This window comes from Squalius cephalus, assembly GCF_949319135.1.
Source record: "Squalius cephalus genome assembly, chromosome: 9".
NCBI lineage: Eukaryota > Metazoa > Chordata > Actinopteri > Cypriniformes > Leuciscidae > Squalius > Squalius cephalus.
Window position 1 is genome coordinate 38550131 of NC_137130.1, and position 17099 is coordinate 38567229.

The window sequence follows — 17099 nt, forward strand, 5'->3', positions numbered from 1 at the left end:
AGACCCATTTCAAATCTACCTTTTATGTCTAAAATACTAGAAAAAGTTGTGTCCGCTCAACTGGGCTCTTTCTTGCAAGAAAATGACACCGATGAAAAGTTTCAGTCTGGGTTCAGGCCGCATCATAGCACTGAAACTGCGCTTGTTAAAATCACAAATGATTTACTTTTAGCTTCTGACCAAGGCTGTATCTCAATATTAGTTTTACTTAATCTTAGTGCTGTGTTCGATACTATAGATCATACAATACTCTTAGATCGACTACAAAATTATACTGGTGTTCAAGGACAAGCATTAAGCTGGTTTAGATCTTATTTATCTGACCGCTACCATTTTGTTTATTTAAATGGAGAAAAATTGATCATAACTCCAGTAAACTATGGAGTGCCGCAGGGATCTGTGTTAGGCCCTCTATTATTCTCAATATATATGCTGCCACTTGGAAATATTATAAGGAAACATGGAATTAGTTTCCATTGTTATGCTGATGACACTCAAATCTATATTTCATCACGGCCAGATGAAAACGCTAAATTATCCAAATTGACAGAGTGTGTTAAAGATATATAAGATTGGATGACGCGCAATTTTCTTTTATTAAATCCAGACAAGACAGAGGTACTAATCATCGGTTCAAAAAACCACCCACAAAACCTCTCACAATACAACTTTAACATAGTAGGATGTCCTGTTACTTCATCCTCTACAGTAAAAGACCTGGGTGTTATATTAGACTGCAACCTGTCTTTTGAAAATCATATTTCATATGTTACAAGAACAGCCTTTTTCCACCTTAGAAACATTGCTAAGCTACGTAATATGCTATCTGTTTCTGATGCAGAAAAGCTAGTTCATACATTCATGACCTCGAGACTAGATTACTGTAATGCTTTATTAGCTGGTTGTCCTGCATCCTCAATAAACAAGCTACAGTTAGTCCAAAATGCCGCCGCTAGAGTTCTTACTAGATCAAGAAAATATGATCATATAACACCAATTTTATCATCACTACATTGGTTACCTATAAAGTCACGTATTAATTACAAGGTATTGCTACTGACTTATAAAGCCCTAAACGGCTTAGCTCCAGTCTATTTAACCGATCTTCTATCGCCCTATAATCCATCGCGCTCTTTAAGGTCACTAAATTCGAGACTTTTGGTCATACCTAGGATATCCAGATCCACCAAAGGAGGGAGAGCATTTTCACATTTAGCACCAAAACTCTGGAATAGCCTTCCTGATACTGTTCGTTGCTCAGACTCGCTCTCCCAGTTTAAAACTAGATTAAAGACGCATCTCTTCAGCCAGGCATTCATATAATACTTTTAATCTTACAGTTAAATCCGACCTCTAGTTCATAAACGCCAGAGGAGAACTGGCCCCCGACTGAGCCCAGGTTCTCCCAAGGTTTTTTTTTCTCCATTAGGTCACCTGATGGAGTTTTTCGGTTCCTTGCCACCGTTGCCTTTGGCTTGCTCAGTTGGGGATATTTGGGGATATTTAATTTAATTAATCAATCAACGATACTATTGATCAGCATTACCAAACGTGGACGTTCCACTAGAAACAAACATTGATGTATTGTTTTAATTTATTACTGTGAAGCTGCTTTGATAAAACCTATGTTGTGAAAAGCGCTATATAAATAAACTTGACTTGACTTGACTTGACAATGTAAGAGATTATTATTGTGTACATAAATAAATGGTGGAATCCAGCTTGTTCCATAGATGGTCTATTTGCATGCTTTAACCTCTCGCACGAGCAGATCCATTTCCTAGCCAGAGAAGCATTCAGTTTTTCCTGTCGTTTCCTGTCGTACTTGCGCTGTGCGCTTTGGACCATGGGCTTAGATTGTTAAAATAGGGCCCTTACATTCTTTATTCAAATGTTTGATTCATGTGTGAGCTTTTAGACTGTGCAGGATAGAAATCAGGGTAATAACAGTGAATAGATGAAGAGTCTTTCTAACTGTCTAACTGTATGGCCATTCATGACTAGTTAATCTTATATTCCTGCAGAAGGTAACATTTTAGTCTCCTACATATTACGGATTCAAAAAAATAATAAAAAATAATAATAAATTCCCTTACTTCATTAAACCATAACAGATGGGACCGGTATTTCAGGAAAAACTGACCACTGCAGATGAGGGCTTTTAATTTTTCTTTTCATTACTGTGTTAAAGAGTGATAATTGCTTGTATTTTCAGATGCACTGTACACCGCGTTGGCCAGCACTGTATAGACCACTTCTAACAATGCTTGCTTTCTTTTATTGTGCTCACTACGTAAAGGATAGGCGATATGCCTGCTGTAATTATGTACAGAATTTGTTTAATAAGTTATTACTGGGACACCAGAAACATATGAATACGCTTGGCATGGTTTTTGCAGTGGCATGGAGGAAACCAGATGCTGCTCAAATCGAAGTTTCATTTCTTGATCAAACAGTGAGAACAACATGAGTCACTATTCATGTAATATTTTATATTGCAATAGACTCAAGAAATGGTTTTGCTGCAAAGATTGTAAAGCACATACAGCATCTGTATCGCAGGAAGATGTTCATTTTATTTGCAGTTCTGTCATTTAGTGAATATTTGGTTGACACAGCTTTTGACTTGAATTAATATTTCTTAATAAAAACCATACTTTTAAATGATTGGCATTGAAATTTTAATTCTATTGTCATTTTTAATACAGAGTTCGCAGACATGTCTATCCAAAGTAATTTACATTGCATTCAAGATTTACATTTATTTCATGCTTTCCCTGGGAATCAAACCCATTACATCGGCATTTCTCTACTGTTTGCTACAAGAATGTCCAGTATACAATAATATAAATGCTAAATAGGCTATAATAGTAAGCAAGAAGAGAAACAGACTTAGAATTATCAAAACATGATTACAAAGATATAAGAATTTCCAGTATGCATGGTAGCAGTACTAAACAGATAAAAAAAAAAAAAAAAGATCAGCATTGTTACTTGGAAAGATCCTCATGATCGTCTCAGTGGAACATAGTCTGTGATTTCAAGCTACTTTAAGAAATGTATTCTTCTATTTTTTCTAAAAGCTTTGTTGCAATATCCAGTGCACTTCTAGCATTATTGAAGCTGAACTGCTTGTTTGGAATGTGAGGAAATTGGTGATAGTTCGGATACTGAGTTTTTTTGTCATCAACACCAAGTTCAGTCAGTTGCTTCACAGTGTTTGGTAAAGAAGTCAACTGTGAGCTGTAATGGGACACCTGCTGAGCAAGGCTAGTTATTGAGCAGCTTTTGGGATGCTCTCCACTTCTCCTGTACATTGCTGCTATCAGGGCTTTTTCCACAGCCTGATGCACCTTAAACAGACACCACTCTGAGCAATCTCCTCCAGTGTCATTGTGAGCTGCGCTGATGTCACATTGAGCCTGTTCATACCAGCGCTTTGCCTCTCCTGTGTTTGGCCTTGGTGTTTCTCTGTGGTATGACCAAAAGTTATAGTGGCTTCTAGAGTAGTTCTGATAGAACCTCTCACGCCCCCTCCTGTGGCTTCGTGCCTCTGTGTTCCACGTGTTATAGAAATCTCGAAAGTCTCTACAGGTTGAGGATGTGGTATGTGCAGTTTTCCCTTGTTGTAGTTCCTCAATTCTTTTCTGCAGGTATTTGAAAGCCTCATGGGCAAGTTCTTCATTGCCTGGATTCTTGTCTGGATGCCACTGGAGGTAGAGACGTTTGAGGGCTTTTTGTTTGTCCTCATTTGACATATTCCAGATTTCATTTAAGCTTCGATCAATTTCTCTTTTGATCTCTTCCAATGTCCCTGGAAAGACTCTTTTGGGTGGAGGCCTGGATGTCAAAAGACGTTCTATATCTGTGCAAGTGGACCCTGTGTTGGGTGAAGGCCTGGATGTTAAAAGACGTTCTATATCTGTGCAAGTGGACCCTGTTGACACATTTGTCTTCTTTACTCGTTTAAATTGGTAAAGGTCAAGAGAGCTTACTTCAATGAAGTCATCACTGCCAACTTGTATTTTATATCTTGCAGGACATTGTCTCAATTGTCCCAGTGAATTATCTAGTCGGTCGATAACAATGACATAGAAATATTCACCGGATTCGTCCTTGCTGAAGCCAACATACTCTCCACTCTCAAAGTTGTTGAGGAAGTTCATATCAAGGCAGTCATGCCATTCTTCAGGTATGAGACATCCAGGTTTTGGTAAAGCACTGTGTCCTTCCTCCTGGCCACTGTTATGAATGCCATGATTTGCCAATTTTTTCTCAACATCCTCCATGTTATCATACAGAAGAAGATGCCCAAGGACTAAAAGGCTTGAGGTGGTCAGACAGTTATTTAGAAGAGCATTGATTTCTTTAGTAAGACACACATTAACTTCATTGACTACTTTAGGGACCATGTCATTGTTGTGTTTCAAGTAGAAATTGCATCCATCTTTCTTTCTTTTTACATAAACATCTGTCTCAGCCTTACTACCTTCAAGTGCCTCATGGTTTAACAGAAGTTCAGTTTGAAGAGTTTTGCAACAGATAATTTGAATCTTAGAAAATATTTCTTCACACTTTCCTGCAGCTTCAGACTGTGAAACCCCACCTTTGCTGTCTTCTCTGATGAGGCAGACTAGACCATGAAGAAATGCAGCAGAAGACAAGTGTTTTTCAAACCAGCCACTAAATTCACATCCCCCTTCATCACAGAATTGGAAACTTGTTCCCTCCAGATTTTCAGAAACTACATCCGAGAGAAATTTGGGGCGAACTTGCTGAGGAAGGAACTGCAACAATGTTTGATGTTCATAGTGATCATTTCCAAGATGACAGCAGTTTAATTTTTCCAGCAGTTTCAGCTTGGCTTCCAATGGACCCTCAAGTCTTGTAGGCTGGAAGACTGTGTCATTGAAAAACAAAGTGATGGATTCATAGAGTCTTCCATCTGTTGATGGAAGATAAAGTGGGTTGTTTCGGAAACAGGTTTCATTCTGTTCCTCTTTCAGCAGGCAAAACAGCTGTTGTACAACACGCTTCACAGCTTTCTGCTGGTTTGCCTGAAGGCTGTCTTTGTCAGAACTATCAGAATAGATTTCTTGAAGAACAGTGATATATTGATTGACCGTGGGACTCTCCGTAACACCGATCTTCCTGAGGAAGTCTTCAAATTTCATATACTTTGATGGAATGCGGTACAAATAAGGCCTAAACTCAAGAGCATCATGTAGCACAAGTGCTGTCTGCTTTGCCTTCACAAGTTTTGTCCCATTTTCCACCAAGATAATGGGGAGGTCTGAGAACAGAGAGGCATCAAAATGTATTGACTGAAGGTATGCGTATGATCTGCTAAATACTGCGTTTCTTGTTTCTAACAATGTGTTAGTGTCACACTGAGACCTACAGATGTTTTTCAGATTAGCAGCTATTTGTCCAAGGGTTGGAGTCTCCAAGGCTCCGACATCCTTCATTTTCTTTATGTGATGTGAAGAGCAGAGTTCTGAAGGTAGGATTGGCATAGATGTCCATATCAGATAATGGTGATCATTGTCTCTGTCAATCAGTGATCCACTGATTGCAACAACCTCCCTCTCTTGAGCAAATGCCTTGTGATAATCACAAAGTGTTTGCTGAATTTTCACTGGAAAGATGAATTTAATGTTAGCAACTCTGTTCAGTAATTTAGAGTTTTTGTCAATACTCTTTGACAAAACAATCCTAAACAGGAGATTTGATCTTTCCTTAAGAACATCTAGAGGACTGTTGCCTCTAGCTTCAGATTCAATTTGTTTTGCAAACTGAATGATTTCCTCATCAGACACTTCATGTTTCAATCCAAGGTCCTTTAACAGACGATGTGCTTTAGTTTGTTTACCTTGGAAATTGTCCCAAAACTTTTCTGGCACAAATCTCTCTTTTGGAAGCATTACCCTGTAAAAGGATACACTGTCATCATAGAAGTATGAAGCCACCTGAAGAGAGCCATGGATGTTTCTAATAAATCTGACGTCTCTCAATGCAGAGACAATCCTGGGGTCCACTGGTCTAAATTTCACTAACAACTGCATTAAATCAAGCAACGTGGCCTCTTTCATCATGTGCACAGAAGGAAGAATAAACTGTACACAGAACTCCAGATCATCTAGAATCCGAATGCTTAGAATTTCTGACAATTCTAAGTTTATCCAGGTGTTCTTCAGGAAAATACAGTCACATCCATCGACATGGTATAGGTTTGGGAAATCATTCTGATGCTCAGAATTTATAATGAATATGATTCTGTGTAAATCAATCCTTTCCCGTTTTCCTGTTATTGACTCAAACAGGGGCAAGGACTTGAGCATACCCACATGTCCACTCTTCTTTCTGGAATCTCTGATCCCATTCTGTAAGAAGCGTTGAAGATCTACACATTCATCTTTTGAGAGCTCCTCAAACTGGGAATGAGGAACATGATAAACCTGCCCCAAAACAGCACTGCTGTCTCCTGTTTGCAGGAGCTCTGGATTCATATACTTGAAAAGTAAGTCTTTGAAATCAATGAAAAAGCTGATGTTTAATTTCATGAACCCCAGTTTTATGAGAATGGAAGCAATTTTTTCATCTGGCTTCAGAATCACTTTTGATATGTTTCCCAATGTTTGTAAGAAATGTGTATTATTTTGAATGGGGCAAATGACTGGTAATATAGGGCTTTCATCAAAGTGTTTTTTTATCTCACTGTAGACATTCATCTTTTCATTTTGGTAGAATTTCTCTTGATCTTCAAAGAAGCTCCATAAAGTTTTCAGCCATTCGATCGTCTCTGTCTGTGCTTTGTACAGCTGGCACCTTTGATCAGGTAATGACTGACTGAGCAGCTGCTCAAGTTCCGATTTCAAATATTCTGCTGCCATGGCAATTGTTAAGCCCTTAATAATCTTTCCCTTGAGTAAAATTTGAATGTGTATTCCAATAACATCAATATTTGCAAACTTTTCCTGGTGTCCTTGGAAAAGACTGCTAAATTTTGATATCAGCTTTGGGGATTTAGAGTCAAAGACTCTTAACATCTGATCTTCTGTGAGGAGAAGAGGCAGCCCATTAAGGACATAAACATTTTTCTCATTGGCATTTGTCAAGCAGAAGCTCAAAAGTTGTGAACATCTTGTTTTGTTTTTGATCAAGGTCTGGTTGATGGGCAAAGGCAAACTACTAGTTGTCTGAGAAGGATCATTCAATGATCTTTGCTTCAAGAAGTCCATCACTGTTGAAGCACTGACTTCTGTCACATTCACACCAGCTGCTTTGAAATTCTCTTTTATTTCATTCATTTTCCAGGTGTTTGGCACTAATTTCATCCCGATGTCATCTAAAATTTGAAAAATTCCTTCATGGTCATCAGTTGAAAAATATGGACATTCTGCCGAATGTGGTTTAGATGGACTGCACCAGGTAACTGTGTATTTTTGTATTTTTGATGACTCAACAGAAACAGCATTTACAGTGGGTATGACAGGAAGATCACATTGGCTGATTGATCTATAGACCTCATGGATCATCTCATGCCAGACTTTGTCTACTTTCTGTGAAATGCTTGGAAAGTAATTAAGGCAAGACGTCTCTAGCTGTGACTTGAGGAATACAAGAGCTGTAGGTGTATCGTTCTTTATGAATGAACACAGACATAACAGGAGATCTGCATAGAGAGGTGAAATTATGTTTACTTTTAGTGAATGGTTCCACTCAGTCTTCAGACTATCACCATCCTCTTTCCACAAGCCCCTTCTAGAAGAATCTACTTCAAAATTTGCATTCACATGAACTGGTAAACCAGTTTGTCCAGGTAAAGGTAAAGAACAAAATGTTCTGCCAGTAAATGTGTGGTTAAATGAGCTTTTCCAACATGCAGCCAGAGCAGCTTGAGCAACTTTGAAATGATCTTGCTTGGTTTTTCTCTCATGGATTTGTTTTGAGTAACCAAAGCACTCTGCAATGACCCACTGACTTTGTTCATTTTCAGATGAGATTTTCATGGTATAGATGGTTTTGCACTGTTCTGCTGTTCCTGACATCAGTGATTCTCGAACATGGCTTTGGAAGTTTTCCTTGCTTACCATGCTCATCTCTGTGTATGTCTTTTCAACTCCGAAAAGACATTTTGTTTGTGTTCCATCTTCACTGATTTCCAAGAACTGTATTTTTGTGACATGTTTCAAGAAGAGAATTAGTCCTTCAGGATCTTCAATAAAGGCAGAGTAAAGTTCGTTCATGTCACGGTCTGTGACTGTGTGTCTAGATATTTCAGATTTTTCTGCCATTTTCTCTGTTCTGAGAGGGAGCCTGAACATGGTTCCAGAATTGAGTGCAAACATTTCTGGAAGAAAGGTATGATAAACATCCTCAAAAGACTTTTTAAATTCATCTTCCATTGAATACATGCAGCCTGGGGACTGTTTTGTTACATTTTCCACGTATTTTAGATTTGGATCAAAAATGCAGAGCAATTTGTCACCGGTCAGTAAAGATGGACAGTCTGTCAGATGATACACAGAATTGAAGCCAAGTCCATATTTTCCAGTTCTGCCTAAAGTCCCATGTTTTCCTCCTTCCCCCAGCTGCTGAATACCTTGCAGATCATCATCAGAAAATGTCCTGTTGTTGTACACACAAAGAGCCGGGCCTTGAACCAGTTCCCATTTCTTTCCAAATATCTTTTCACTCTTATGTTTTCTTTTGTCCCACACAAAGTGAATTTCTGTTGCCTCTGCATCATCAGCATTTTGAATGAGCTCTTTCAGAATATCCTTTTTAGAGGGATATGCATCAATTATATTTTTTATTCGGACAGTTAGTTTCTCAGTTTGTCCAAACCCTTTGACATGAAGGGAAAACCCACGGACCAAATTATTCTTCAAAGTATGGTGTCTTGTTGTCATTACACCAAAATGACAGGCCACAGAACGAGGTATCAGATCATGGGCGAGCTTGACACCAGCTGAGACAGGCATCCATGGGCTGTCATTAAATCTCAGCTCTTTTGAAGATCTCAACACACCACTCTCATCAGGAATGAGACAGTTCGTAAGCTTTTCATCTTTGATTTTGTATAGCCCATTTATGAGTATTGCAACACACTTATGGAGGTCTGACATGGAAAGAGGTTGAGATCCATTTAAAGCCTTGATTTCATCAAGTGCAGCAAGATATTGCTCTTTTGTGAATTGTTTGTTGACACCAAGGTAGTCCCAGAGCCTCTCAAATTTGGAGAAGATGACTGGAAGCACATAGAGATATGGTTTCTCCTCAAAATGTTCACTTCTGGCCACTGACCTCACATTTACAAAGTGATCCTCAATAAAAATGAATGGAAATAATTTTGCATGACCAATAATAGGATTGGGATCTTTTTGTTCTAACAAGTAATTGTTGAGATATTTATAGCAGGACTGGGCAATCTTGAAGAAAGCCGTCTTTTTAAATGCATTGCAGTGCTGGTGTGCTTTTAACAGCTGCTGAAGCACCGTCTCAACTGGTGGATTTGTCAGTACTCTCAATTTATGGAGAACTAGATCATAATTGTGTATTTGAAGGTTTGAATGATCAACTGTGAATTCTGTCATGCTTACTAAATTGTGAAAACTGTCACAGTAAATTTCTTCAGGTTTTTTAAGAACAGTGGCGTTCTTGTTTTGCTGAACTAAAGGAACTAAGGCAGGAAGGAATGGAATTTGAGACAGTGTGTGCCAGTGCAGAGAATTCACATCTTCTTTTATGGAGACTTTTATAAACTCCATGAGACACTGGAGACGTTTATAACATATAGACTGATCCTGTTGCCAAACACAGGATATCTTCTCTGCTCTTTCTATGATTTCCTCTAAAGGGAGGTGGTCACTCAGCATTCCCAAATCTGAAAGTCGTTGAATCCTTTTTGGAGAGAAAAAGTCATTTTCTGTTCCTTCAAGAAAGCGTCCTTCCTTGAGTTCATACAAACAAGCCATTTTGCCAGAAGGATTCACAAGTCGCTTGATTAATTGAAGCTTCTTACAACTCTGTGTTGGAATACAAGGGTAGCTTTTCAGTAGGTCATCAACAGCTGGATCATTCAAGTCAATGGCATTCAACACAAGAGTATTTCTGCTGTGTGTGTCTACAGAACTCAAGTTCTTCAAAACAATGTTGTAAAACTCAGGCCAGTTAATTGTTCTCTGTTTGATCTGTGGCTCAAAGCCACAATCAATTAAACTCTGTCTTACCCATAATGGGAGAGAAACAACACTGGAATATGAAGCCCCCAAGCTCAAGAACACTTTCATTGCAATGTCTCCAACTGTTTGGTTCTCCTCAATTTTTGGATTCAGAAATCTCACATTGTCTATAGAACACCAATTTTGTCCATTGCTGAAAAGCTCAAGAGATTTACCATTGGTATTTTGCACAACTGCTGAGTAGAAAGACTCAACCATGGGTAAAAATGCTTTGCTTACTGTCTCTGTGTTAGGCCAAAATGTATAGAAGGAATAGTTTTGGATATGTCCATTTTGTGCCATTGTTTTCAGCTCAAGCAGTGTAGTGATGTAAGCAGAGGTTACAGCATCTTTCAGTAAAGCTTTGTTCCACTCAGACTTCACTCCTTTTTCCCATAGACTTTTCCTATTAGATGTGACTGCAAAAGTTCCATTGACATGGACTGGAAGACCCGTCTCAATTGAGAGAGGAAGAAAGCAAAACGCCTGGCCAAAGAAGCTTTCATCAGGGGACCATGAATTAGTTTTTGCGTCTCTATGCAAAGGAACAGCTATACCTCCAATTGGAAATGAAAACACGGGATCTTGTTCAGTTCTTCTCTGGAACATTTGCAAAGACTCATGCATCCCAAAACATGAGTACAAAAGCCAGTATTGGGTGAAGGATTTCTCTGAATGCTCCTGAACTATTTTAACAATGTGTGCTCTCTTGACATCAATAATTTTGGGGCATGTGATGTCATTATTTCTTAAGGTCTTCTCGATCTCTTGGAGAAGTGTGTCATTTGAAACAGGAAATGAATTCATAACTTCTCTGGATATTTTGAGAGGAGTCTGAATCTGATCATTCCATGGAGGAGTCGATGTGTTTTCAGCTACAATTTGAAGGGACATAGATGTAATGCTCTTCAGAAATAGTAGGTGTGTTTGTGATTTGTCAGTCAAATGATTTTTAAAACTCCTAATTCGCTCTTCATCATATACCTTTGAACTGATCTCTGACTTGTTGGCCTCCTCCTGAGTGCGAAATGGTAATTTAATCAAGGTGCCATTGTAAGCTTTCTTGCTGTTTTGCACTGACAAATCACAATCAAAAATTCCTTCATAAGATTTCAACTGTCCAGGAAACCATTTGAACAGTCGTTCCTGGAATGGGTCAAGTTTAATTCCTGGGTTTCCTTTGCTGAGTATGTACTTTTCCAAATGGGTGACATTTGGATCAAGTATGAGAAGGGTTTTCCCACTCAAAATTGAGGGAATATCACTCACATGGTAAACAGAATTAAATCCAAGCCCAAACTTTCCAATCATCTCAACTTTTTTTTCCTTTGATGCTGACCCCAGTTTGACAATGTTTCTCCAGTCTTCTTGTGTAAAAAGCTCGTTGTTGAAGATCCAAAGGCATGGTCCATTGCAGAGAGCCATTCCATGATCAAAGAGTGTTTCAGGGGGGTCTTTGTGTTTTCTGAAGTCAAGGAGGAATTTACATGTGGTTGCCCCAGCATCCTCAGCATTTTGTAGGAGTTCTTTGAAAATGTCACTTTCTTCATCATACTCTTTCAGAATGTTTTTAATTCTTTGAGTAATTGGTTCAGATTGTCCACATTGTTCTATACCAAATGACTCTTGCTCTGCTTGTATGAACTGTGGTTTTAAGATGCGAGTACTTAAGAATGGGACTTTCAACCATCTTGCAGTGATGGGTAAAACTTCTTCATGAATGACATAGAACTCCTCATTGTCTTGTTTCAGGTCATCAAGTCCTTCAGCACTGATGTCACAGAAGACTGTTTTGGACAAAGGCTGCAGAGTAAAGTTTTGACTTTGTGCCATGACAGGCACAGGGGTACTGTCCTTTAAAAGCTTCCCATTCTTTCGCATCCAGTCAAGAATGGCAATTGACACTTTAAGTTCTGTCAAGTCTCCATGAGGAGGATACCTGCAGTCAATTCTTTGTTTTATGTCATGGAGTATGTCTTCAATCTCTTCATCGGACAGTGTTTTCTTCACACCAAATTTTGTTAGCAGGCTTTCATATTGCAAAAACTCTTCAGGCACTTTCTTGATGTAGGGGCTTAGATCCAATTCAGGTGGATAGGCTAAAACTATATCTCCTGGACAGACAAACTCACTTTTATTCCATATCCAGGGGATGCTTTTTGTGTCTATTAAATCTGTGAAATTTCTCATGTTGTCTTGCATGAATTTGTAAATACTGTGCAGCTCGGTTTTAAACTGAAAATCTGAATTTGGGTTGACCATTGATCTCAGTGCAGAGAGGTTCTCCAAGACTTTTTCAGCAGGAGGGGGCTCATGAAGTCCAAGATTTCTGCAGACATGTCCTGTTAGCTCAGAGGTAAGTGGCATTACATATCCAACAATTGAAGAATACTTTGAATCCCTTACTTCAGTCGGCTTATACAGACCTCTCTTGAGATTTCTACAAACGCTTCCATTGAAGAACTTTGGATTTTCACAGGGAACCCACTGCCTTTGCTTCAGCTCTTCTATCTGCGCCTTGGTGAATTTTGAAAGGAAATCATTCTCATTCAGGACTCGAACTAGAGTATGTGCTTTTTTGAATGCCTCATCAGGTGAGTGGACAAAAAGCTTTTCAGTATAATTTATGACTTGGAGTATGTTTTCTGTAGATATTTCTTTTTGCTCTGTCTTTAGGCCAAGGATTTTTAAACTTTGAAGCATTTCCTGGTTGTTTGCATAAGAAGGTGGGGGAAAGAATTCTGCCTCAAAAAGATCCTGAAATGTCCTATTTCTTGGATCAAAAACATCTGAGGCTTGTTTGTGTTCTCCATGAGTTGTCTCAATAAATTTCAGATTTTTAGTTTTCGTGAGCAACTGCTTACTTTGTGTGAGTAGAATGCTACCATTATTCAATATCCAGGTCATTACTGTCTGTTCCTCAGCTCTTTGGAAAGAGGCTGCCTCAATGCAGTCAACCAAATGAACAGCCACCTTGGCAGCATCTAAGAGTTCAATATTCAGAAGATTCAAAAGTCTGCGATCAGCTTCATTTGCACACTTTACAATGGTCTCAGGCATTGGCAGATCATTTGGAATGGCTGGTTTGGTGGTTGAAATAACTGCTTGCTTTGATTGAACTGCAACATATTTCCCAGACATCGTTCTGAAGATTGGCAACATGGAAAGCAAGTTCTTTTCAGCATTTGATAAAGAGTCCAAAGAAGAGAGGTACACTTTCAACTCCTCTTTTTCCTGTGATGAAGCAGAGGCAATGCCTTTGATGACCTGATCTCTGTGTGAGTTCACAAAGACTTGTAGAACACTTCTTGGTGAAGAAGGAAGAACATACCTCTTAATATCATGATGTCTAAGACACCCATCTCTTTTTATGACTGTGCACCCCACCATTCTTAACACTTTCTGAACATGATCAGACAAGCTAGATGCTGTGCTACTCTGAAAAATCAAAGTTGTGTTACTCTGCAACCTTGCTAACAATATAGGATTGCCTGAACTCTGTAGTGGCTCCAGTGGTATTAAAGGAATGTCAATAAAGTCATTTAACTCATTCCATTCAGTGCTAAGAAACTTCCAGAATTCAGCCAGCCAGCTCTTTGGTGGATGATGATCTTCTGCTATTTTCCATGTCACATGACCTTGGGTCACCTTCCAGTCCATGGGTAAGTGCTTCTTGGTGAGTGCAACAACATGATTTGCATCCAATTCGATTATGTTGTATGTGCCTGAAAAAATAGTGAGACCAAATTTCACAAACATGCATGATATTAATTAAATATTTTATAAGCACTCCCGTTAAAATATATTAAACAATTTTCTTACTCTTTGTTGCTAGTTTCCTTAGTTGCTTAGTGCAAACATGGCTCAGATCATTGGGTATAAATCTTTCTTTACAAAATGGCAGCAATGTTCTAAACAAAGAAAAAACAGACTATAATTACTTTGAAAACACAATATAAACACACTAAAGAATTAAAGTAGGAAAGAGACAACTGTATCACACCTTACCTTGGAAACTTCTCATTGTCGATCAAAACAGTGTTCTGCACTTCATTGCTAAATGAAGTGAAGGTTCCATCACTGAGAGGCAGAAGCTTAAGACCTTGTAGCTCTGTGTACTTCTCATCACTGAGAGCAAATTCAAGAAGAGAGTATTTGTCATCTTTACTGAGGTTTTCCTCCTCACATCTGTGAAGGACATCTCTAACATAAGATGGAGTCACCCATGTCAAGGCATCACTTTCAGAGAAGATTTCTTGAACATCATTCAAAATATGTTCTGGGACTGTGACCAGGTTCTCTCCTTCAGTAATTAATAATCTTGATATCGCAGACATTGTGTCACTACATATATTGTTGACTGGAAAAACCGCATCTGAGGGAGACACCCAGATTTTCTCATCTCTGGCAAGGTGAAAGATCTTGTATTCAATTAGACCCTTCAGAGTGCCTGTTGCAACTTCATGCCATCTGTCTTTATGTACAGTCTTGGATAGGTCAGGCCAAAGATTGTACACAGTGGCAGCAGGCAGGGTCGAGTTTCTGGATAACTGAATGGCATCCAGGATCATCATAAGATATACATGAGGAAGGATATCTTTTATAAGTAGCTCATTCCACTTTGCAGACTCGTCATTCTTCTGATCCTCCTCTTGCCACTTAATGAACCTCCGATTATCTGTCAGGCCAAAGCAAGCATTGATGTGAATGGGAAGCCCAGTTTTGTTTGAGTCATTATTTGGAAGTGGCAGAAAGCAACTTAGTCGCCCATTGCAAAGTGATCTGTCGTCATCTATTCGAAAAGCTGCATCAATTTGAGGGTAGAAGCTCAGCTTACTGGCTAGAGAGTCAATCTCTGGTTTATATCCATGTTTCAGAAGGCAAGGTGTCACAAGCCACTGGGACTTTGTTTCTTCCATTTTCTGGGAAATGTGTGATACCGTTTTGAAACAACTGTTTCTGTCAAATGATTCCTGCTTGACATGAGAAAGGTCAGTGTCAAATTGATTTGACGCTGAAACTTTTAGCCTATTGTTGCAGAAGCCATTGGTGTCAATATGCATCAAAGTAATGGATGACACATTTCTCAGGAAAAGAAGACTGATGTCTGCATCAGCAATGAAACTGTCAAAAAGCTGTGTAACTTTTGTGGAGTCATACAAGTTATCGGAGATCTCAGAAGCCTCATTGCGCAGAGGGAAACGGAAAAGCGTTCCTTTGAAGTATTGCTCCTCGCTGATGACCTTCTCCCAGGAACAACTGATGACTTGACTGACTACATTTTGAAAGGGCTGGAACTGATCTCTCAAGTTCAAAAGGCTCTCTCTGTCCTCTTCATTATCCAAAGACCATCGATAGCCTTCTTCATCATCTCCAAACATCTTCTTTTGAGGGTCAAAGATGGCTAGGTGTTCAGAACTGAATACACATGGCAAGTCTGTAAATAAACAGTAATAATTTTAAATATTGTTGTTCCAAATCCATGTCAGAATCCGACACACCAAGTACTAGGGATGCACTGATACCACTTTTTCCATAAGGAGGCCGCTACTTTTATTTTTGCCGATACCAATAATGATACCTTTATTTTCACTGCATTTGTCATTTTTAAATATATTAGGTAGAGAAACCAAAAGAATATGAATTATATTTGTTGAATATTCCCTTCAGTTATTTACATGCTTAATTATGCCTGTTAAAATTAATTGTACAAGCATCTGTTACTTTCACTGTTCATTCTAATGCTCTGTCATATTTTATCTTTCATTTAATAGCACAGGGCATATTTAGAGCTGCTTCAGCATGGCTCAATGCTAAGGATTTTTTTCTATTGACCTGGTTGAGTCAGTGGTTTAAATGTTTAGATACCAGTGAAATATCACAATTCTCTATTTACAATTCTGATACTACAACAAAAACTACTAGCCTAATTAACATAAATTAAAAAAACAGTCAGTAATAAACAAATAATGCAATTAAATACAATAGAACAAATATACAAATGAAATAAAAAGTGATTTTCAGGTAGTTCCCTTTCAGTTGTTCACGTTCGACTGAATGGGATCACGCTAGGGAGCCTGTCATCTTTGAGTACTATTGAACGAGTCAATGTAATTGGCGTGCATGATTCGCATCACACACTCCACCCCCATGGTACGGGTATAAATACGGAAGTGGATGCACGCACTAGTTGCTTTTTGCTTCGGAGCCGATCGTTTTTGATGTCTCTGAAGAGTATTGTTATATACAACGAGCGAGTGTATCGGTGTTCTTCTAGGAAGACTCTCCCAGTTGCTAGTGGTTCTACAGCACGAGTGCAGCGGTGATCGCGAGCTTTGAGCGCTGAATAGCTGTTTTAACTGCATCAAATTTCTGTGTTTGTTGACGGCTGGTTAGAGGGCGGAAAAATTAGTGCTTCACTGTTTCAGTTCACTGTTCAGTGTTGCCACGGTCATTCCCCTGTGTGCTCCGACACTGGTGATGGGTCCCATTTCCTGAAAGAGCAACATGGGTGCGTTTGTGTCTTTTTCAAGATGCCATTCCACCCGTGCGTTTCTGGATGCGATCGTTCCCTGTCCCCCAAAATGGACGGTCACAATAGTGTATCACGTGTTTGTAGAATGTATATGTATATATGTATAATATATATATGTGTATATATAATGTATGTGCATATATGCAGCATGTTGAAGAAGCTTTTGTTGATAGTTTGTGTTCTTATTGCGAGGATATTACTATCGCGGTGCTGAGATCGAGACTCGCCTTCATGCGTGAAGGTGGAGTCCCCATTACCACGCCCCGCTGCGGTGCCGTGTGGGATGGGTGATCAGAGGATCATAGTGAGGCTTTCTCATCCAGTAACCAATCCCTGTG

General features: G+C 39.0%; 1 protein-coding gene across 1 annotated transcript in view; it reads right to left on the reverse strand.

Annotated features, from left to right (window-relative positions):
* Positions 1–2673: 2673 nt before the first annotated feature.
* Positions 2674–17099, reverse strand: part of LOC307164363 (sacsin-like) — a gene marked incomplete at its 5' end in the record, with an annotated part of 40781 nt that continues 26355 nt past the window's right edge. Inside the window, 3 exons of the mRNA XM_079881158.1 lie at positions 2674–13951; positions 14049–14137; positions 14235–15663. Of these exons, the coding sequence (XP_079737284.1) occupies positions 3051–13951; positions 14049–14137; positions 14235–15663 (12419 nt within the window). The 3' untranslated portion in view covers positions 2674–3050. The remainder of the gene's footprint in view (positions 13952–14048; positions 14138–14234; positions 15664–17099) is intronic.